Below are 22,988 nucleotides of genomic sequence, written 5' to 3' on the forward strand. Positions count from 1 at the left end.
GAATTATACAACATTATTAAAATTTATATATTAATATTATACAATAATACTAAAATTTTAAAATAAATAATATTAAGCTTGTTAATTAAAATCTGGAGAAATTTTCTTACTCTTGTAACACTAAGAAACGTCATAACAGATAGTGACAATAACAATTTGAGTTGACAAATAACAGTTTGAGAAATGTCAAGTTAACGTGATTGTTTTAAAAGCGTATTTATAATTAATAATATTATATAAAAAGACAATTAATTTAAAATATTGATAACTTATTATTTTCTATAATGTCTCTTTTATTACGAACTGATGTGACGGCTGTAAAAATATACAACCAATATATTTTAGCTGGTAAGCGAAAAGGTTATAAACGTACTTTAATGTAATGTTCTATTAAGATTTTATACACAAATATTATATTATACAGGTATTGGTAGCAATGTAGAAGTATTTAATAGAGATTCTACTAAATTTATACAAAAATTATGCACATTAAGAGGACAAAAAATATATGGTATAGTTCCTTCAAGTACCAACAATGTAAAATTACTTATTTTTGGTGGAAAACAGTTCACTGTGCTATCTATTAATAAAACAAGGGAAGGTGATAAAAATGAAATATTAATAAGGGATATAGATCCTATTATATGTAATGATTGGATACATTCTGGTGTTTGGATCTCAGAAAATAAAATTGCACTGTTATCAGCTCATAATGTTGTTCAGGTAAAAATTGATTTTTTTTGCTTCACATCTTTGTTTTACATAAAGCTTAATTTCTCTCTGCCTACTCTGCTCTAAGTGCTAAGAGGTTAACTTGAATACTACTCTTTGTTTTATCAGAAAGGGAAAATTAAAATACTTGGATTAATGATTTACTACTAAAATACTACAGTTTTTTTTTAAAGAAATAGCTTTACACATTTTCCTAAATATCAATGTAGACAGAGGAAAACCTAATTAAGTTTTTGAGAAATTGCCTATTGTCGAGAGGCTGTAATTGATTCTACATATTGTCTACTAGAGCAGAAAAATAAAAATCTAAAAAAATAAAAAAAAATCTAAACCTACATGATTTTAGTGATTTGTATTATGATTTTTTTTTGTTATTAAAAAGTTTTCTATTAATTAGTGTCTGTACAAACATACTGTATTTTTTTTCTTTTATTCTTACAGATTTGGGATTTATTAAAAACAGAGCTTATAAAACAAGGTATAAGTAGGGAAAATTCAATTCTGTACAGTGGCTTGCTCTTGCCATTACAAGAAGAAATTTTAGTATTTAGTGGCACAGTTTTTTCTGAAGTTATTATACACTTTTGCTATGATAATACACCTATACACTATTTAAAAGGCCATAAGGTGAGTTATTAAAGCAAAAAAAACAGCTTCACGCTGTATCCCGCATGCAGCAGGGTAGGCAGAGGGAACCTAGTGTTAAGACACTCCATTCCCCACTTTCTGCCGAATTCTGGAGGCACTGCGTGTTGAGAGGCGGAACTCAACGCTGCGCTTTGTCTCACACCAGAACTAAGAAATGGAAATATAAACGTAAATAAGTATTTCACTTCCTCGAGTGGGGATTGAACCCATAACCGTCGCGTCACACCCTTGTGCCTCTGCGCCACAACAACCTCCCCTGTTAGAGTAGAATGCATCATTGTATCAAAATCAAGTTAAACCAACCATTGCAACTATGTGCCTTACAGTTTTTCTTTAAACTGAGACACTAACACTTTACACTGTGCTTAATATAGTCATTCTCAGCTTGTGGGCTTTTAACCCACAATCGAATTTTATATTAAGGTGCATTTCAAGAGTAGCTTTTAGTAGTAGCTTTTAATATTTCTGTTTTATAACAATCACATGCAAAAATTCCTATAAAAAGCTACTTTCAAATATCATATTTCATAACATTTTCCAGGGAGTCATATTTTCTATAGCATGCAAACCAGAAGCAAATATAATAGTAACTACGTGTGATGATAGATCACTAAGGATATGGAACATTGAAAACAGCAAAAATTTTGATTATAAATCAAAAGATTTTTGGAAAAACGCTAAAATATATTGCTTATATGAATTATATGGGCATATGGCAAGAGTCATGAGGAATATAATAACTGATGTCTATATTATATCCATTGGCGAAGATTCTAGAATATGTTTCTGGAACTATCATGGGAAATTGATAAGAACTCTTAAATTAAATCAAAATTGTTGTTTATGGTCCATTGATTGTGATAATAAATGCTTAGTGACTGGGAGTGATGATTCCAGTGTTATATTACATCCACTGTCTTTATTAACAGAATATAGTCAAAAAGAAACAATTAAAGATATAGAATGTCCCAAAAAAGTTGATTTCACAGCGAAAAATAATATTGTGCTTATGACAGAGAAAAATGAGCTCATATATTATAATTTGAGTGAAAATAAAAGTTTTTCATATGAATTAAATCATTCTTCTACATATAAATTGCTGAGTGTTTCATTTTGTAAGCAATTAATAGCAGTGGCTGATATGGCTGGGAAATTAGATGTTTTTGTAGAAAACTGCAAAACTAACGAAATTTCTAGAATAATCGATACTAAATTGACTTTGGGTAAGATTTTGTCATTACATTGGGCGGGGATTCGACATTTGGTAATTTGTTCTGAAAATGGAGTAATAACAGTTTTGGCGTCAAAAAAAAAAGATTTTGAGAATTTTCAAAAATTTATTTTACCGCAATCTCGAGAAAGATGGTTGACGTCGTGTGATATAAGTGTTAAAGACGAACTTTTAATTGTGTCAGACAGATGCGGTAATATTTACATGTATGGTTTTGGAAATTCAGTGCCTATTAAAACTTTTAAGAAAGTACACGGAAAATACGGTGCCACTTCAATTACTGTTAAAAATAGTGAAATTATAACTACGGGAAGAGATGGGTGTATTAAATATTTTTCATATAAAGGCGCAGAGCTTAAATATATGAGTGCCAAAAATCTTGACTTTCAATGGGTAGAGAAGTTTCTAGATAAGAACGAGAATTTCGTTTGTGGATTTCAAGAAAGAACGTTTGTTGTGTATGATATGAAGACTAATTTGAAAATTATAGAAGTCAACTGTGGTGGAGGCCACAGATCTTGGGACGCAATTAAATATTTTGATAAAACAAATGAAAATTACGAAGAATTCATAAAACTGATTTACGTAAAAAACGGCACATTACAAATTGAAATATTCCAATTGAGCAAAATTATATCTAGAAATATCGTAGATGGCATCCATTCCAAGGAAATTAACTGTTTAAAAACATGGAAAAGTAATTCTGAAACATGTTATATTTCTGGGGGCGAAGATACTACTTTGAGAATATCCAGTTCAAATTCAAATGCTAAATTTAAGGATAAAGCTATTTTCAAACAGTTATCAAGTATAAGAACACTAAAAATTTTAGAAATAAATGAAAATAAAATATTAGTGGTTTCAGCCGGAGGTCGAGGTCAAATTTGCGTAAAAATAATAAATTTCAAAATTGATACAGATAAAATATTGTGCGAAGAAATCATCGATTATCAAATCAAAGGCACGGATAAAGAAAGAAATAGAAATTGGAAGAATCGTTCCATAGACTTTGATCCAGAAACGAGAATAATGGATTTGGAAATTAAAAAAGTAAATGATGTAACTTTCTTAATAATCACCGCGTGTTCTGATGCGTTTATGAGAGTTTTTGAACTTAACATCGATACTATTTCCTTCAGTTTAATACAAGAAATAAAATATCATAAAACATGTATATTGAAAACGTGTTTATTTAAAATTTCTAATCGAAATTTGCTAGTGACGTGCACTACAAGAGGTATTGTTGCTTTTTGGAACACAAACTCAAAATTAGAGGACATCCCTATATTCGAAACAAAAACGAACAAGTCGGGTATCAATTGTATCGACATTAGAGTAATCGATGATAATGGATTCATACTCGCCTCTGGAGGAGATGATAATGCAATACACTTAGTATTGCTTCAATTAAATGAATTTAATACTATAAAAGTCGTTTCTTCATGGCTTGGGGACAAATTTCATTGTTCCCAAGTAAGTGGATTGAAAATAATCGACAATTTGATAATTACAACATCTATTGATCAAAGAGTTACATTATTTAAGTATTCCATAGAATCTGGACTGAATTGCGAGTTTTTGTCCCAATTTTATAGTAATGTAGCCGATATACAAGGATTGGATATCTTTAATGTTCATAGGTGAGATATTAATCGTTTTTTTCTGTTTCAAGCTTCCAGATTAGAGTAGGCAGATTTAACCTAGTCTTAAGACGCTTCATTTTCACCTCCCCATTAGAAGATATTCAGTGTTAAGTGGCGGAGCTCAACGCCGCACTTTACCATAACTCAAATTTGGATTAATCGATCGATTATTGCATTTATGGAGTTGTTCGTGATGCAACACCGATGACGCGACGGGGTCTATCAGCTAACACGAATTCTCTCTTTAATACATTAAAACTGAACAAACTGTTTAAACACTACATTCTTATGTTATCTTTTTTTAATGTGTTATAGACATACTAAAGAAAAGAAAATATTTAAAAAATTAAAATTTGAAAGTAGAGGTACTCCGCCTCTTGGGATTTGTTTTCTTAAACAGAATTAACTACATTCTTTTCCCCGCCTTCCATTTAATGCTAAACCAGTGAAGTAACAAATTTTAATCCTGTTTTAGGAATTGCATTACAGTGTGTGTATTCGGGAAAGGAATTGAAGTTCTTAGCATAGAGAAACCTACAGAAACCTAATTTTTAGCAAAATAGGAAAAGATATTGGACTATTAAGAAGATATTTACCAGGGATTTGGGTAAAGTTCTCTATAATATTATATTAATATGGAATGAGTTGTCAGCTTCACGCTGTATCGCACATTTAACTTGAACCACAAACTACACCATCACAGATTTCCCCACTACTCTACATTATCTTTAATTTGTCATAATATTAGTACAGATTATAATAATTATAATGTACAAATATAGATTATTTAATCCTATAATTAAATGAGTTATAAATTGCATTTGAATGTAAATGTAGATTATGAGTACCAAACAGATTGACAGGTTTTAGTTAGATAACAATATTTTATAAAGTGTTATAAGATTATATCACTTTTATCAATAGCTTTGTATTTTAAATACATTTAAACTATTGTATTCACTTTGTTTGTACGACGTGCTATTTTTAAGCTCCGATGCAACCAGAGCTAAAATAGCCGCATGGTTACACGATAACTTGCTAACACTAAATGTCGTTAAAATTACAACATATATTTATTTTAGTAATAGTTTCCCACCATATATTTTAATACATCTCTGTGGTGATGGTAGAAAACAGGGTCGCCAGATTTTGTCAAGGGGAAACATGCGGGACATTTATCAATGGAATTGTTAGTAACTTGTTACAAAAAATAAACAATATCTACGTACGTGGAATAATTCACGTTCAAGACATTTAAATTTAGTGCTAAAAATCGGGACATTTTGCAACGCTGGTAGATACTCGAGAAGTGACTGTCGCTATTGATCACAGATCATATCAAGAAGTGTTTGTTTTATTCCTGTATAGTCGTAATAAATTCAGATTTTAACACAAAATTCTATATTTTTTTATTATTTGCTTTATTATTTGATAACCAAAGTCAAATGTTGAAGTAAGTCTCCTTCTAAAGTAATCTCCGGACGCTGTTCACAGTTATCTCGCGACGGATGTATCTAGAATGTACTTATCAAATGTAGAACTTATGTATGAAAGTACTTGTTAGTGTCAATATTTATCTGGAAAATGCATTTTTGGTCAGACATTTTGGTTTTTGTAAATGTCATCGTTGGTTTTAATTTTGTATTTCTTATGTGTTTTTATGTGCAATAAAGAATATATTATTAAATGACTTGGGGGGAGGTCGTCAGCTCTATTATGACACGGCGTGTGACTGCAAAACGCGATGATTAACACTGTTGCTTATGCTATATGTAGATTATATTTAATATTTTCAAGTAAATTACGTAAATAGTGAGATAGGCTAAGATTACCTTATATACAATAAATAAAATTAATTAAAATAAAACAAATTATTTGTTGAACGGCGAAATCTACGGGCTCACTTTAAAACTTAGAATTTGAAACGGATATAAATGGTGGAAGAGGCAGCGCTCCTTTTACTGAAACTGCCTATAGGGTAAGATATTTCAAACCCAGAATTTAAAAAATTAATCAAGGTACCTCAACAGTTTGGACGAAGGATTTTTTTTCATTTCACGATTTTTATCCATACCTGTATTTCCTGTTATGCACACATACGTATGCGACGTTGCCGCTTTGACAGATAAGTGTGTGCGTGCTTATGTTATACTTTACAAATGGCGTTTTATTTTAAAACGATAATTTTATTATTTATTTGGTTTGAAAAAATAACTTTTTCATTTTTAGGATTTTTTTTTCTGAATTATGTTAAGCTTTTATAGAGTAGTTAAAACTGTGGTTTCATTTAAAGTTGTGTTGACAATTCCACCTGTATAATCTAATCTTATAGTATTCTTTTTCTTTTTGTTTTCTAGCAATTTGACGTTCTATAGGGTATATGTATAATTTGGTAATACCTAATACGTCACACAATTCTTCACTTTTGTCTAGTCTTTAAATGTTTGTCATTGCGCTTTGATAAGTAGGTGGAGAAAATTCCAATATTTATATAATATTACTAGTGGGCCCGGACACGGCTACGCCCGCGAAAATATAACCCTAAATAATTAAAATAAGTTAAAAAATAATAATAAGTGGAGATTTATTATTAGAAAAAATATCTGAGTAACCGAAATGAACAAACAAAAGAAGTAAAAGGAACTAAAGGAAATTCTTAATATTAGAAAAAGTACCTATTACCATTAGTACCTAATTTGCCGTGCGCGCGTACTAAACATTTTTCTATATTAAATAATTATTAATTTTTGCGAACAATATTAAATAAAATCCCAAATGATTACGATATTTTAAGTGTATAACATCGGATAAATTAATTATAAGCAGCAAATAATTACATAAAAAATAATAGTAATTCGAAAATATATTTACAAAACCATCAAAGTCATCCCGTTCGCGTCGGTCATACTATACCACTCGTAGGCTAGGTCATTTGGAATCAGTGACATCTTAATTATTTATTAGAACGTTATACAGTAAACTATAATTTCCATCAAGATGAAATGCTAAAAGTACTCTACTCTTTTTCATAAGGATGAATATCAAATTATAGAAATCATCTAATTTTTGTTAATGTATACAAATCTATATCGGCGCGCGCCATGTATGCATTAAACAAACTCATTTTGGGTGACGTTTTCTTAAAACAACAAACTCTGCAAGCCGTTGCTTAGCAACGCGTAGCGACAATTGTTATTAACATGGCGGAATAAATTGCATGTCAAATTAATTATTTTAAGATATTGGTATATATCGAAAATATTACAAATATGAGAAAAAAAAAGTATCCTATGTTCATCCCGAGACCCTCAAGTATCTCTATGAGTATTTTATCACAATTAAATTAGCGGTTTGGCCTTGATTGCGTAAAAGACAGACAGACAGACAGAGTTACTTTCGAATTTATAATATAGGTATGGATATTTTCTATTTCTATTTATTATCTAAATAGAGACGCGATACAGTAGGAAGTTGTACAGTAGTAACTTGCGGCCGGCGACGACTCGTAGGCAGCACTGTACGTAATATACAATACAGGAAATGTCAGTAAATAAATAAATACATATTGAGATAGATGAATGATACCCACATTCACATCGGATATCGAACCTGTACGAGCTTCGAACCAGTCGCTCCAGTCACTACTGGCAGGCACACAATATTTATTGTGTACTACATATTATTACTTTACTATATTTGTTACTTTTATGGGTTATGTTTAGGCAATTTAAATAGGGAGACCAGAGAATCTAGTGATAGATCACATCGCTGTTTTTCTTTCTCAATTTGTCATTTTACAATATGAGCGCAGTTACTCTACTTCTAATGAGTCTACAAAAAATGTACATTGGTTTTATAAAAATATAATAATGATATTTAACAAATGTTAAAAAATATATACGTACCTATGTATATCTTTCTAAAGGATTTGAACTTACTTAGTTGCTATACTCTATATTTCTCATAGCGCTTTATCCCGCATATAGCAAGTTAGATAGAAAGATCTCCTTTAATTTTCCGAGCGACATCGAATTCAAACATTGCGTGTTTGCAATGTCTCACCAGAACGAGGAATGATCAATTCACTCCCCCTAGTGGGAAAAGAATGCAAAGTCATCGCACTAATCCCAGTCCCGTATTCACACTACGTTACTATGGCCCCTATACATAAATGTATAATACATATATATGTATTTATATATTTAATTCACAATTTATCTAAAGTGCTATAAAATTAATCTTTAGATGTGACTGTGTGAGATTAGATACGAGGCTATATAAGTTGCCCGCTTGTGTCTGGCGGTTGTAGCATTTGTCACCGGCGACCGGCGACCGGTCCACCAGGTACCACGTATTTACAGTGAGTATTGTTTGTTTTACGTTTGAGAGCGAGCAGAGTGTCTGATTGACTTAAACTCCTCTCGGGAAGCCTCCGAAGTTATCTTTGCTAAGTGTAGAGTACAATTAAAAAATATTTTAAACAACTTTAACATGTCAAAAGATATGTATTATTATTGCTGATTATTGCTACTTTGGTATTACATCCATATTTGATAACATCGATAATTCTTTCATAGATTTGCTGTCTATTACACATTTATATTTTATTTCATTTTAAGTTTCCACGCAACATTATAAATTATTAATTTGTGTCGCACCTTTTGTATGTAGCGAAATATGAACCTGCGTTCTCTTGCAGGCCAACTAAAGCTTTTTGGTCACATTCTTTTGCTAAATTATGCTCTCTAACCTCTCACACTTTAGAAACGAGATACAAAGATAAGATATTGGTTGTTGACTAACTACATGAAACCAACTCGGAACTTAGTCAATACATATCCGTGTCAAAAGGTACGGAGATGCAATGGAGCATTTTAATCCCCACGCAAGGGAATGATTATATTGATTATAAAAAATACCACTTTGAAATGAAAAAGTATATTAAAATTTAGATATAGTAAGATCTGTAAGTGCTTGCTGCTTGTCGGATGCTGTGTGTGTGGACATATTTATCTCTATATCCCGCAGACCGATATGAGTTCTGCGATATACCTACTTACTTAAATGATAAATATCATTTGACACGTGTCAATTTCTAGGAAATTTACATGACATTTTAAATATTTAGTTCACTTATTGAAATTGACGATATCTTCCTAATTTAGTAAACATTGCGTGTTTCGGAGCGGATATCCTAATGTTTCTGAACGGCAATAATGCCGTATTTACAAAATATATTACTCAATATAAGAATTGTGTTCAATTTTATGGGCATTATAATTTGTTTTTTGTATTGAAAATGATTTTAAAAGGAATTTTGTACGTAGTTTTTTCTGTAATTTTAATACACATATTTTTTAAATACATTTTATTCTATTCAAATTTTTAATTGTACGTAAAATGAAACTATCAAGAGGATCCCCCTCCGTTCCCTATTTTCCACCGAAATCTGGAGGCATTGCATGTGTGAGTGACGGAACTCAACGCCGAGCACAGCGCACATTATAATTTGAAGTTTTTTTGTAATTTCCCTGAGTGGGAATCGAACCCACAACCTTTCGCGTTTACAGTCGCACACTTGTGCCGCTGCGCCACGACCGCTCCCTCAAAACATATATGTAACAATAAAAAGTATCAATTTTTGATTGTCCATTTAATTTCAGAGAGAGTCAAACAGAGATTTATCTCTACGTCCAATCGACATTTTTGTTAAAATATTGAAAATAGAAGAAGATATGGCACAAAAAGAACTTATCCTTTGGAAAAACTTTGTAATATGTACTTAGTGTTATTAATTAACAATGACATTGCGTAACATTTTATTAAAAGGCATTTCCGGTTATGTTACCCATAGTGGCACAGTTTACAAGAATTTAGCTAAACCAAATAGTTGTAGGTTCGATTCCACTTGTGTCAATGGTATTATTTGTTAAATGTTATTTTTTCTTAGTGTTTTTAAACATTAACATAAAAAACGTACCGATTAGCCTCGCTCTTATATCGGCCTTGTCTTACGTCATACTTTGAAGGAAACCCACTAGTGTTATAGTATTCAGTAGTGCTCATGTCCGTTTGTCTATAAGTCGTGTTAAAAAATTGTGATGCAAGTTAAGTAACTTATCTTATACTGATTTTACTGTCTAGTTTTAAATGTGACAGCCGAGTTCAAACTCGAGGAATTATTATTTTCTGCGCTCAGGCAAAGTGTGCCGCAGTAGTCACGCCGCGCCGCTTCATTATTTTATTTTGTTTTCTTACTATTACCCCCAGATGGCCCCCCAAGTGCAAGCAGTCACTGAGCCGGTGTGGCTCGGCGAGGGCCCGCACTGGTCGCACGATCACCAGGCGTTGTTCTTCGTCAGCATATTCGATAAAACTATACACAAATATGATCCGGCTACTAATAAACATACTAGTGCCAAGTTGGGTAAGGTGTTACTTTATATATTTTATGGAAATAAGTAGTAGGTAGGGAGAAATGTAAACAGGAATGGAGTAACTTAACACTACGTATCCAGGTTCCCTCTGTTTACCGTGCTATGTACGGAATACAGCGAGAAGCTGCAAAAATTTTGAATGAGATTTACTTGACAAATCGGCAATAAGGCACGTTTAACTAAGTTTAATAAATATTATATCTTTTATATAATATGTTACTTTCTTTATGTTCATGTTCGACCAGGGCGTTCTTCATCATTCGCCTCTCTCCTCAAATTGTTAATTTTAATAACATTTTTTGTAATTAACATTTTGTTGAGTTATTTACCTCACAGAGTACGAGAGAGGTACGGAGTAGGTGATACCTGTGACTAGTAATTAAATATTCGTACAATATAAATTAATTTTAATTTAATTTATCTTTTTCATACAATATAAATTCTATAGTATTATTACAGTTTCTTCACAATTTGTTTATTATAATATTCTGTTTGTCCGACAAAATATACATTGTTACAGTAAAAATAGCGATAGACATACGATAGGAACGAGAAATAAAGGCGAAAACTTGGCGTAACTAGCTTATCAGCTTGTTACGCCAAGTTTTCGCCTCCAAAAAGTTAATAAATCTTTTATGAGTCTGAGTATACGTGTATATAATAAAATTCCGCAGTGTGTTCTAACTTTGCCACTTCCAAAATTTAAAGTATTTGTAAAAAAATCTAGCAAGTGAAGCTTATTACACTGTCCAAGAATATTTAGAGGACAAACATGTATGGAATTAATGTCTATTGAATGTCAGGCAGGATAGCTGCCAGCTAATGTAATAGTATAATATACCATTGACTTTGAAAAGAGCAACTGTTGAGTTTCTTGCCGGCTCTTCTCAGCAGAACTGCCTTCCGAACCGGTGGTAGTTATAGTATAGTAGTTTATTTGAATAAAGAATATTTTAAATTTATAAATAAATAGCAAATATAAAAAATTGTGATTGAAGTCTTTTGAATGGCACCTTTTATTTTCGTATATTTTTTAATTATCTTTCATATAAGTAATTTGTAAAAAAGCACTTTTTGAAAAAATCTTAAATCTAATACATAAATTGCAATTTGCTTTTGCAGAGGACATGCCAGGCTTCATAATACCCCTGGAAGGTAAAAAAGACCACTTCGTTGTGGGTCTCAAACGTAACGTAGTGGTCGTACAGTGGGACGGGCTGGGAGAGGCCAACGTGGTCAGAAAAGTGGCTGAACTAGACCTGGAGAACCCTGACAACAGGATAAACGATGCCAAAGCTGATCCTAGAGGCAGATTGTTTGTTGGTAAATCCAAATTATATTGTTAGAAATTTTTAGCTGTGTTTAACGCTATAATTATGCTTATAAAAAAACAAGGATACTTTAAAATGGATTTTGTTCAAAAATTTCTTGGATTAACAATATTTTTTTAATTACATAGAAATAGAAAATTATTATTATTGTGTTATCTTTCAATTATAAAATGACACGACAAAATTATTATAGCAAAATAGAATGAACTCACTCATTTTACACTAGTGAGAATGATGGAGGTGGATATCGATACCGCCCGTGCACAGCAATATCGCTAACAATATTTTAATAATTTGATATTAACTTACTGAAAAGAAAATTGTCTGTGAATTGAATGTCCTGTTGCAGCGGCTGACTGTTAACGCGACAACCTATTGACACTTCATGATCATGGACGTAGTATCAGGGGGGACCTGGTGGTCCGTGCCCACCCCAAAATAGTCTTGTGCCACCCTAGAAATTGCACAAAAAAATTGCCGTAAAATTAAAAAAAACTACATGCTTAATATTCAATGTCGTTTCAAAAATTTTAAAGTTAACATTAAAATTTCCTAAATAAAATGTCTCTAAAATGTTCGTAAACTCATGTATCACTAATGTTCCAAATGTCACTTAGGTACAATGGGCTACGAATATGAACCCGGGAAGTTCCATCTAAAAAAGGGCGCCCTCTATCGTATCGACGAGGATGGTTCCCTAAACAAAGTGGAGGAAAACGTAGATATTTCGAACGGTCTCTGCTGGGATTTGGACCGGAAATACTTCTATTACGCCGATTCCTTCGAATATGCTATACGGAGATACGATTATGATGTCGAAACTGGGAATATTTGTGAGTGTTTTCTGTATTCTGTATTCCGCATACAGCAGGGTACGTAAAGTAAAACTAATGTTAAGACACTCCGTTTTCCACTTTCCGCGGAATTTATCGAGGCATTGCGTATTGAGTGGCGGAACTCAACGCCGTTCTTTTGCCAAAGTACCAGAGTGAAAATATTAAGAAATAATAATTCATTCCCTCGAGTGACAATCGAACCCACAAGTATTACAACCACACCTTTGTGGCCCTGCGCCGCGACGGCCTTTAATACGAAATAAAGTTCTACCATGGTTACCGTGCTATATGCGTAATACAGCGTGAAGATAGATATAACTATAAAAAACCTATCATTACCATTACTTATAAGTATATCTTCATTCCAGTCATTTCTTGTAAATATGTATCTAAATAATTATTCTTCCAGCAAATCCAAAATTCATATTTAAGTACAAAGAGCACGGGCTAGGCGGCATCGTGGACGGCATGACCATCGACACCGATGGTAACTTATGGGTCGCCAACCTCGATGGCTCTCAGGTAATTCATTATTAAAGCAAAATTATCGTAGCTCAAGTAAGTATAAGTCTATTTAGAAAAAATAATTTACACATCTACACTTATATTATATTTCTTTGTACGTGCTAATCTCAGAACCTACTACTGTGAAATAAAAAAATATTGTTGTGTTGGATAGTCAATCGATCGATCGACGGAGGCTACGAGTATACAGAGTGGAAGAGGCAGCGCTTCTTTTACTGAAACTGCATATAGGGTAAAATATTCCAAACTGAGAACTAAAGAAATTAATCAAGGTACCTCAACAGTTTGGACGTATGATTTTTTTTTCATTTTACGATTTTTATCCATACCTGTATTTCGTGTGACGAACACATACGTGTGCGACGTTGCTGCTTTGACGGGTAAGTGTGTGCGTGTTTATGTTATACTTTACAAATGGCGTTTTATTTTAAAACGATAATTTTATTATTTATTTTGTTTGACGAAATAACTTTTTCATTTTTGGGAATTAATTTTGTTCTGAATTATATTAGGCTTTTATAGAGTAGTTAAAACTGTGGTTTCATTTAAAGTGGTGCCGTCAATTCCACCCTGTATACTAGATACTCTATGCTAAATGACGCTACGTAAAACTTTAATTTCTTTTTATTTAATTGTCTCTGTCACATCCGCGGGACCTACCTTGCACTGACTTTTGAATGCTTATGGCAGTAGTGATGAATAATGGTACCGTGGGTGGTGACAGAAAGGTTAGTCATCTCCACTATCATTTCATTCAGCCCTCTCCCTCTTTTGACTTCACTTAACGGTTTCTGAACAGTAAATAATGAAGGTGCAGATTGTTGGTAAACCGCCACCATCTCTTCACAAATGCTTTTTGAAGTTTCCTTTGTTTAGTAAGGATTTAAATCACGGCCTGGTGCTCAATTTTCAACATTGTCTTGTTGGATAAGTAGCAAACTTGACTGGAAATGTGTTTTTTTTTATTTATACTCTCAAATGGTGTCGTTATCGACATTATTAGTAATTATCATACTTACAATAATTACATACATAGTAAATAATATCAATACATTGAACGCCCCCTAGTACATATAAACATAAAACCCATGAATAATTATCTCAAATACTACCACTCCTAAATACGCCCATTACTTATAATAATTTATGCCAATTTCTTTTCAGATGCTAAAAATCGATCCCCACAAATCTGTTGTCCTCCAAAAGGTGCCCATACCAGCTCTTCAGACCACCTCAGCGACTTTCGGGGGACCTTCCTTGGACGACCTCTACGTGACTTCCGCCAGCATGAACCGTGGTTCAGAACAGCTACCCCCGTGTGGGTCGACCTTCAGGGTCACGGGTTTAGGCGTCAGGGGCCACCCTAATAGTAATGTTAGGTTGAATTGAGTGATTTTTTTTATCAGTATGTAAATAATAATAGATGATATTTTAGTAATATATGATATCGTTTTATAATTATAAATAATATGTAGGTATATTGAAATATTCTGGGGTCACCTTCTAGGTTCGTTATATAAATAAATCAAAATTAAATCAAATCAGCTTCCCTAAGTTAAGACACTCCGTTCCGCACTATTCGCCAAATTCTGAAGACATTGTGTGTTGAGTGGCAGAACCCAACGCCGTGCTTTGCCTCGACACCAAAGCGAAGAAATGGAAATATAAAATTACAATCGCGTCGGCCGTCGTCGTCGTCGTCACAAGCAGTGTCACGTCGATTTTGATTTTAATTTTAAGATTAACATTTATCAGACATGTTGTGACATGACATGTTTCTAACACATAATAAAATATACTATTAAAATAAATTAAAGTTGTTGATTTTTTATTATTTAGTTACTATTTATTATAAATTAGATTTTAAAAAAATAATTAATCACAATTAAAACAATTCATTAGCATTTTTTTAAAATTAAAAACATCTTTGGTCGTAAAAAAATGAATATTGGCAAACAATTATAGCTGGTGCACGCTCAGCTGGTGTGCTAAGTAGTAATGAATTACGCATAACTCTTCGCGGGCATCTGAAACTAAAGCAGTTTAAAAGGATCGGGGAGTTCATATGAGTTTTGATTATCTGGAATTATATAAGTTGGTCTCTGATTAATCTTCTATCGGCGAGTGATAACATTTTACAACAACCGTTAGGCTTATTTAGCGTTTATTTTTAAAAAGTTCAAATTTAATAAAATTATTTTGAACAGTTTCTAAACGGTCAATATATGTTTTATTATGCGGGTTCCAAACAGTAGAACCGTATTCAAGAATTCTAGGTTCCAGGTCTAACAAAAGAATTGTACCAAAATATCACAGTGCTTGTTTTTTTTTAATTTCTGGAAATTCTATTGATAAAGCCAAGCATACGATATGCTCCAGCTATCTTCTGTTGATAAGTAAGTTTATTGTATACACGCGATGCCTTGAAAATTCCTTTTTTAAAAAATGTTTTTTTCTTTCTATTCTTATGGTTTATTCACTAGCTACAGGTACTTCCCCAAACTTATATGTTTAGATTGATCAGTTACTGTAAAGATAATTATTAAACGCAATTAATGCATTTTACAAGCTTTGTTATCAACTTAATATGTAAATACAAAAAAAACAATCAACAAATTAAATTCACAAATATAATTTTTAAGCATCTAATTTATATTTTAAACCCTTAGTTCCTTTCGCGTTTAGTCCACTTATCATGAAAATACATCCTGAAGGCGGTCCGGGGATTCCCTTGTAGTTCATACGCGCTGTTGTCACAAATAGAATATCCAAATTTTCTCCCCCAAAAGTAACAGAAGTGACCTGAGGAGCTGGAACTGGGACCTTATCGAGCACTTTTCCTCTTACAGGATCTATTTTAAGTACGCATGAACCACTGAACACAGCGACCCAAAGATTGCCGTCGGCGTCAATAGTGTGGCCATCTGGATACCCTTCCACGTTTTTCTCTTCAAAATCGAAAATGTATTTGAGATTAGCTGGAAATAAATAATGTATTGTTATTAGTAATGTTGCCGATCGATAGTCGACTATCGATAGTTGTCCGATAGTAGGACTATCGATATTTTAATCGATTGTATCGATATTTTAGATAGTATCGAACTATCGATAGTTCAAAAGAGTACAATACTATCAGACCAATGCAATACTATCGATACTATTGATAGTATCGTATCTCCCAGTCAGAAAGATATCGATACTATCGATAGTATCGATACTATCGAAAATATAGATACTATCGATTGTCCTATCGATCGCATAGGCTTTTTTAGATTAAAACTATCGATTGCGAAACAATCGATAGTTTGGCAACGCTAGTTATTAGTTTTAGAACTATAAGCTTGTGCTTCACAAGCACAAGCGTGATCCTGGAGACATTACGTGTTGAGTGTTGAGTGGCGGCGGCAGTGGTACTCAACGGCACATTTTATCCCATCACCAGAGCGTTATTATATTTGCGCCTGTTTTAAATATAGGAAAGCAATTTTGAAGGCGTTGAATGGTGAAACTTAACGCCGCGCTCTGGCTTGCAACCAGAACAAAATAAAATTAAATAGTGCCATTTAACAAGCAATATCATAACTGGGCGGAAAGTGAAAAACATAGTGTCTCAACACTACTTGCCTACCTTACTATAAAGGAAAAAATACTCACAAATCGCTCCAGTCTCTACATCATAGTCGTATCTCCGTATTTTCCTTTCCATAGTGTCCGTGTAGTAGAAAGCCTTTCTCTTTAGATCCCAGCTCAACCCGTTAGAGACGGTGATTCCGTTACAAAGATGGTGGATCCCAGCCTTGTCGACGCGGTACAAGGAACCTTTATTCGGGACGTAATCGCCTGGAGCATTCTCGTAGCCTATCGTACCTAACATTCATTTGTAATATTTTATTTTTATTGTAATAAACGTTTATTTCAGACAAATTACAAAGTTTTAAAATAAATGGTATATTTAAAGGATATCAACGACTTTAAAAAACCAGTTAAATGCGAGTCGAGTACGTGTACGTTGTACATTTGCTTCACCAGCAACGACTTGACTTGGCTTTCCTTGCATGTATGTATGTTTTATTTATAGTTTGAAGAAAACATAAATAATATGAAATAACTTGAATTATTTTATTGATACATTTTATAAACCTGTTATTAAAAGTTCCTAGCGTTCTTAACCTAAAATTTGCGCGGTCAACAAAATCTTGAAATATTTAGTTATTTTCAAATATAATGTCCCGGGCTAGATGGGTTGCTTAATTTCTGGCTGAAGTGGTTTCGCAGTTCACATTCCGTTTTCGCAACACAATTCCAGGATGCCCTTGACTCTGGTACGTTACCAACATTTTTGACAACAGGTGTAACATTCCTGTCATACAAATCCGGATGTACCACGGAGCCTAAAAACTATCGCCCAATAACATGCTTACCTACCATCTATAAGCTCCTTACATCTATTCTGAATAAAAAAATCACAGGACATATTGTTCGTAACAAAGTTTTGGCACCGACTCAGAATGGATGTAAGGCTGGTGGCCGTGGTACAAAGGAACTTCTTCTCATTGACACAACTATAAGCCAACAGGTAAGACGGAACAGGAAAAATCTCAATACTGCTTGGATAGACTATAAGAAGGCATATGATTCAGTGCCATATACTTGGCTCTTGAAGGTTATATAGTGTATATAAGATTGATATGACTTTGAGATCATTTTTGGAGGCTTGTATGGGACAATGGGTCACTGTCCTTCGTCATCTAGGGGAGTGTGATATTCCTGCAACGTCTGAACCGATAAGGATAAAGAGGGGTATATTTCAGGGTGACAGTCTGAGTCCTTTATGGTTTTGCCTAGCTCTGAATCCTCTCAGCACTTTGTTAGAGGATTCAGGTTTAGGCTTTCGTCTTCGCCGGGGGGGTAAGGTCATATCTCACTTGCTGTACATGGATGATCTGAAATTATTTGCGTCAAAACGTTCTAATCTTATGCGGCTACTAAAGGTAACTCAAACTTTTATTGTGATATAAGAATGGAATTTGGCGTTGATAAATGTGCTAGCATGCATGTAGTGCGGGGGAGTGTGATCAGATCTGATAATATTTGCATTTCAGATTCTGTTTCCTTCAGAACTCTTGGTGAAGGACTTATAAATATCTTGGAATGTCTGAAGCATTGGGTATTGATGAGCGGAGCATGAAGCAATTGGTGAAGGAGCGTTTCTTTAGTCGCCTGAAAAAAGTGCTTGGCAGCCTTTTATCTGGTGGCAACAAGGTGCGTGCTTTTAACGGTTGGGTTATGCCGCTTTTAGCCTATACTTTTGGCATTGTAAGATGGACACAGACTGAGTTAGACTCCGTAGATCGCCAAATACGTAAATTGTTGACGACATACCGAATGCACCATCCGCGTTCGTCTGTAATGAGACTGTATATCCCGCGTAAGTGTGGAGGTCGTGGCTTTTTGAATGTCAAGAACCTCCATAACCACGAGGTATGCAGTCTTAGAGAATATTTTCTCAAGATTGACGTGGATATGCACAAGGATGTGGTAACAGTTGACAAAGGCCTTACTCCTCTTTCCTTGGGCAAAGAGAATTGGCGTCGGCCTGTAGTATTTACTACTTCTGATCGCATGGCTGTATGGAAGAGCAAGGAGCTGCATGGTAGATTCCATAGAGCCCTAGTGGGCCAGGACGTGGATACTGCTTCATCATTATCTTGGTTACAGTTCGGGGATCTTTTCGGAAAAACTGAAGGTTTTGTCTGTGCAATTATGGACGAAGTTATCAAGACACGGAACTACCAGAGACATATTATGAAATATCGACATCATCATCATCATCATCGACCTGGGGAGTCCCTCAGACATATTGTCTCTGGTTGTTCTCATCTTGCTAATGGTGAGTATTTGCATAGACACAATCAAGTAGCCAAGATAATACACCAGCAACTTGCTCTTCAATATGGCCTTGTAGAATTGGAGGTGCCTTACTACAGGTACAATCCCATGTCAGTTCTTGAAAATAGCTGTGCTTTGCTCTACTAGGATCGGTCTATTATTACTGACAGGTATATTGTTGCCAATAGACCTGATATAGTACTAGTAGACCGAGTGGTGCGCCGCGCAGTGATTGTTGACGTTACTATCCCACATGATGACAATCTCGTGAAGGCCGAAAAAGAAAAACAATCTAAATATTTGGACCTAGCCCATGAGATTACCGCCATGTGGGATGTCAATGCGACTATCATTGTGCCGATAGTGGTTTCGGTTAACGGTTTAATAGCGAAAAGCCTCGACCAACACCTTAAGAGGCTATCGCTTAGCTGTTGGATCAAGAACCGGATACAGAAGGCAGTATTACTTGAGGCACGTATTGTGCGGCGGTTCCTCTCTCTGGAGCCCTAGCCACCGATGGCTTGGACCCTTGTCCCGCCCTCGGAAGAGTGGTTTTTTGATATTTTTAAATGTATCTTTTTTTATAATAATTTATATTTAAAAATGTAAAATTGATTCGCTAATTTAATAAAAGTATATGCTGCATAATAAATCTATAATATTAGTAACAAAATATCTACTTCATTGGCATTGGCTTAAAGCAGTGGCGTAGCTAGGGGGGTGCGAGCGGTGCGGTCGCACCGGGCATCATAAGGAAAAGGGGCATCAAAGTCGACGATTACTATGTTTTTCTTTGTTTTTTTAGACTTTAGACCATTTTAAAGGGCATCAAGTCCCCTAAGCCGCACCGGGCATCAAAAAAAAGGGGAATCAAAGTCGACGATCACGTTTTTTTTTTTAGAACTCATCAAAGTCGACGATCACTTTGTTTTTTAGACCTTAGACCATTTTAAAGGGCATCAAATCTCCTAAGCCGCACCGGGCAGCAAATACCCTAGCTACGCCACTGGCATAAAGCAGATTTATTGTAGGTTTGTATAGTATAGGTACTTATGATATAAACGAGCAACAGTTGATTTTTAAGCAGAACTGCCTTCTGAGTTCCGAGCCAGCCAAGACACCTAACAGACAGACCCCTACAGGGGGTCACATAAACTGAAACATCGCATGCAAATTTAGAAAAATTTACATTGATTCTATAATCATTTTTTTTGGGTAAATAAAGGAATTTAGTTCTAACCAGTAGATCCTTAAATTAGCGTGATCAATTAAACTCTTCAGATTCTATAGCACTTACCGGCAAAAATCCGTCCTTTTGGATCAGCTTTACCATCGTTAATCCTCGATGGTGGGTTCACGTGCTGGTCCACGGCCCCCACCTCTTTAACAACAGTGGCCAGACTGCCGTCAGCACCGTCCCATTGTACAATTACAAATGTTTGTTCCAAACCTACTATAAACTGGTCGGGAGTCCCTTCGACAGGCACTATGAAGCCAACGTTACCATCTGCAAATGTGAATCGTATGTTCTAGACGTACTCTAGTAGGTACACTACTTGTAAAACACAAAAATAATCACACAGCTAATTATATAATTGAGGGCCAACGTGGCGACAATGGGACGTCACACTATAGTTTCTGTAAGTTGGATCTGGAGTCGGGAGAGTGATATTAAAATTATTTTCATTTTCCCGCTCTGGTATCGCCACTCGGTGAATGGTGTCACCACGCATGTCTCGAAAGTTGCTCGAAAAGTGGGGAACGAAGTGTCATCACAATAAACTCTTTCTGCCTGCTCTACTATCCGGTAGAAGTCGTAAAGCTGCTGTCTTCTAATAACACAAACCTTAATAACTTAATAACAAACTGAGTGAAACTATTATTGCCTATTAGGCAGACCATACAATTTTTTTAATAATGCTATATAATATAGCATATTTATTATAATAACTATATATATTTTATTTGTTTTTCATTGCTTCTGCAAAGAATAGTTATAATACTCACGAAGTACTTAAACGTAATCATTAAACAATAAAAATATATAGGTACTTAATAAGTAAGTAAAATATCCTTCAACATTTACATACATACATACATACATACATACATACATAGCTACATACCTCTCGCCTCGTCCACTGTCATCAACCTCGTCATACATGCCCTCGTGGAGGACGGAGCTACAAATAGCTTCAAGATTTAATTTTTTTATTGAGCCTTATAAAATTCCTTTGTCCTCTAACTGTTTGTCCGTACATCAAGACTCTTTATCTCCAGAATATGGAAGTCTACTACGATTCTTTCTTCCTTCTAAGACAATGCAATCAATACGGGTGTATATATGTATTATTTTTTTCGTAATTTGTACACAATTCACCGCCTAAACTATTTATTGTACTTAAAAAAACTTTTTAGACCGTATAAAATTTAAAAATATATTTTTTTAGCTTCATACATAATATAAGGGAACGTAATGTTAAGTAATGCCGTTCCATTCACACCCATCGCGGCAACCAGGAGTATACAAGTCGTCAAGTGACTACTTACCGAGCTTAGTCCTAGTATGCTGCTTGGTCGATGGTACGAACTTGTGTATCGTACAACCCTTGATGCTAACAAAGAAGAGAGCTTTCCTTTCTCCGTCCCAGTGCGGACCCTCTCCCAGCTCGAAACTCTCCTCAAATATTCTTTCCACGTGCAGTGACATTTCACACGGCAATAACTGAATGACGACACTGATAAGTACAGATCGTTAATTATGTATGATTTGTTTATCACATTATTTTTAATTATCTGTGATTAGGATTTTCCCTAAAATACATAATTCGTATCCGTATAGACTATAGATAGTAAAAGCCTTTATCATCAATGTTTTATTATGTTCACATCTGCATAGGATTGGAGTGTATCCCGTGAGTAGCAGGGCACAGGGCATGGCAGAAGTAAGAAGAAAAGTGTTAAGACAACGGCAACTTCAGCCGAATTTAGGCATTGCGTATTGAGTGATAGAGCTTATATTATATATTATATTTACTAGGGGGAATTAACTAAAAGTAATCGTCATTCTAGTATCGAGACAAAGCGCGAGTTCCGCTGAGTTCCGCTTCTTATCTCCTCCAGAATTCGAGGCCTCCAGCTACCACGAGGTGTGAGTTGAAGTCGGCCTTTGTCAATTTTTTTTATACGTTTTTTAAAATATATTACACTTTTATAATAATAAAAAGCACTTAAAACGTCCGCTGTTTATTGTTTGTATTTAACGTAATTGTGGACGATTACTAGTTTGCACTATAATGAAATACGTATTTCTAACACAAATTCGTTTGCGTTATTAAAGAATCACGAAAGATATAAAAATTATAAAATTATTTTATAAAATAATGACAATTACAATTTTCTAAGTCCAGTAGTACCTACCGTGTGTGCGCTGTCTGTCTGTCTGTCACGTGTTAACGTCCGCGAGTCTGATTTACATGTAATTATTGTACAAGTACTAACAACAATGCTTAAGTACTTAGCTGCGATTATTATATACACATAACTAATATAAGTATAACTAGCATTCAACGAAACAAACAGGATATTTAATATGGCTGTTTATACACGCATAGGTGATGAACTACTGTGCTATAGCTCGGCCTGGGCAGGCTACATTAAGACGTAGAACAAGTAAAACCAATAACCACGGCGGCCCAGCTAAGTTAAATGTTAAC

The 22,988-nt window shown here is 34.3% G+C and overlaps 2 protein-coding genes across 5 annotated transcripts; one reads left to right on the forward strand and one right to left on the reverse strand.

The window, feature by feature from the left end:
- The first annotated feature begins 43 nt into the window (after positions 1-43).
- LOC146529088 (regucalcin-like) lies at positions 44-15,194 on the forward strand. Of its 3 annotated transcripts, none has more exons than XR_014878978.1 (6): positions 44-348; positions 425-723; positions 1,174-1,359; positions 1,922-4,251; positions 4,730-4,861; positions 10,525-10,665. XR_014878978.1 is itself a non-coding variant. In XM_085201310.1 (6 exons), the coding sequence occupies exons 2-6, from the start codon at positions 10,525-10,527 to the stop codon at positions 14,770-14,772; spliced, it is 912 nt and encodes a 303-aa protein (XP_085057436.1). In that variant the 5' UTR covers positions 4,752-4,861; the 3' UTR covers positions 14,773-15,194. The 3 variants fall into 3 exon arrangements, 2 of the variants coding, with proteins under 2 accessions (XP_085057436.1, XP_085057435.1); XM_085201310.1 differs by lacking the exons at positions 44-348; positions 425-723; positions 1,174-1,359; positions 1,922-4,251 and adding exons at positions 11,814-12,014; positions 12,640-12,855; positions 13,268-13,380; positions 14,548-15,194 and having other exon boundaries at positions 4,752-4,861; positions 10,525-10,681; XM_085201309.1 differs by lacking the exons at positions 44-348; positions 425-723; positions 1,174-1,359; positions 1,922-4,251; positions 4,730-4,861 and adding exons at positions 8,508-8,614; positions 11,814-12,014; positions 12,640-12,855; positions 13,268-13,380; positions 14,548-15,194 and having other exon boundaries at positions 10,525-10,681.
- Positions 15,195-15,999: 805 nt separating this feature from the next.
- On the reverse strand, positions 16,000-22,846 carry LOC146529089 (regucalcin-like). Of its 2 annotated transcripts, none has more exons than XM_085201312.1 (5): positions 22,693-22,846; positions 21,823-22,010; positions 20,570-20,779; positions 17,038-17,250; positions 16,000-16,361 (listed from the first exon to the last, which is right to left on the reverse strand). In XM_085201312.1, the coding sequence occupies exons 2-5, from the start codon at positions 21,980-21,982 to the stop codon at positions 16,021-16,023; spliced, it is 924 nt and encodes a 307-aa protein (XP_085057438.1). In that variant the 5' UTR covers positions 21,983-22,010; positions 22,693-22,846; the 3' UTR covers positions 16,000-16,020. The 2 variants fall into 2 exon arrangements, with proteins under 2 accessions (XP_085057438.1, XP_085057439.1); XM_085201313.1 differs by having other exon boundaries at positions 21,823-21,997; positions 22,693-22,802.
- Between the last annotated feature and the right edge of the window lie 142 nt (positions 22,847-22,988).

The sequence above is a fragment of the Heliconius melpomene genome, chromosome 18 (assembly GCF_056956725.1).
Source record: "Heliconius melpomene rosina isolate 202511_hmr_F chromosome 18, ASM5695672v1, whole genome shotgun sequence".
In the NCBI taxonomy this organism is placed as follows: Eukaryota; Metazoa; Arthropoda; class Insecta; order Lepidoptera; family Nymphalidae; genus Heliconius; species Heliconius melpomene.

Bases quoted from the DNA above. Each gene is read 5' to 3' on its own strand.
- LOC146529089 (XM_085201312.1), bottom strand. From the start codon at position 21,982: ATGTCACTGCACGTGGAAAGAATATTTGAGGAGAGTTTCGAGCTGGGA. The intron at 20,780-21,822 runs GTAAGTAGTCAC...TCACATTTGCAG, and splicing joins GCATACTAGGACTAAGCTCG to ATGGTAACGTTGGCTTCATA. The intron at 16,362-17,037 runs GTGAGTATTTTT...ATTTATTTCCAG, and splicing joins TGTAGAGACTGGAGCGATTT to CTAATCTCAAATACATTTTC.
- LOC146529088 (XM_085201310.1), top strand. From the start codon at position 10,525: ATGGCCCCCCAAGTGCAAGCAGTCACTGAGCCGGTGTGGCTCGGCGAG. The intron at 12,015-12,639 runs GTAAATCCAAAT...AATGTCACTTAG, and splicing joins TAGAGGCAGATTGTTTGTTG to GTACAATGGGCTACGAATAT. The intron at 12,856-13,267 runs GTGAGTGTTTTC...TTATTCTTCCAG, and splicing joins TGTCGAAACTGGGAATATTT to CAAATCCAAAATTCATATTT.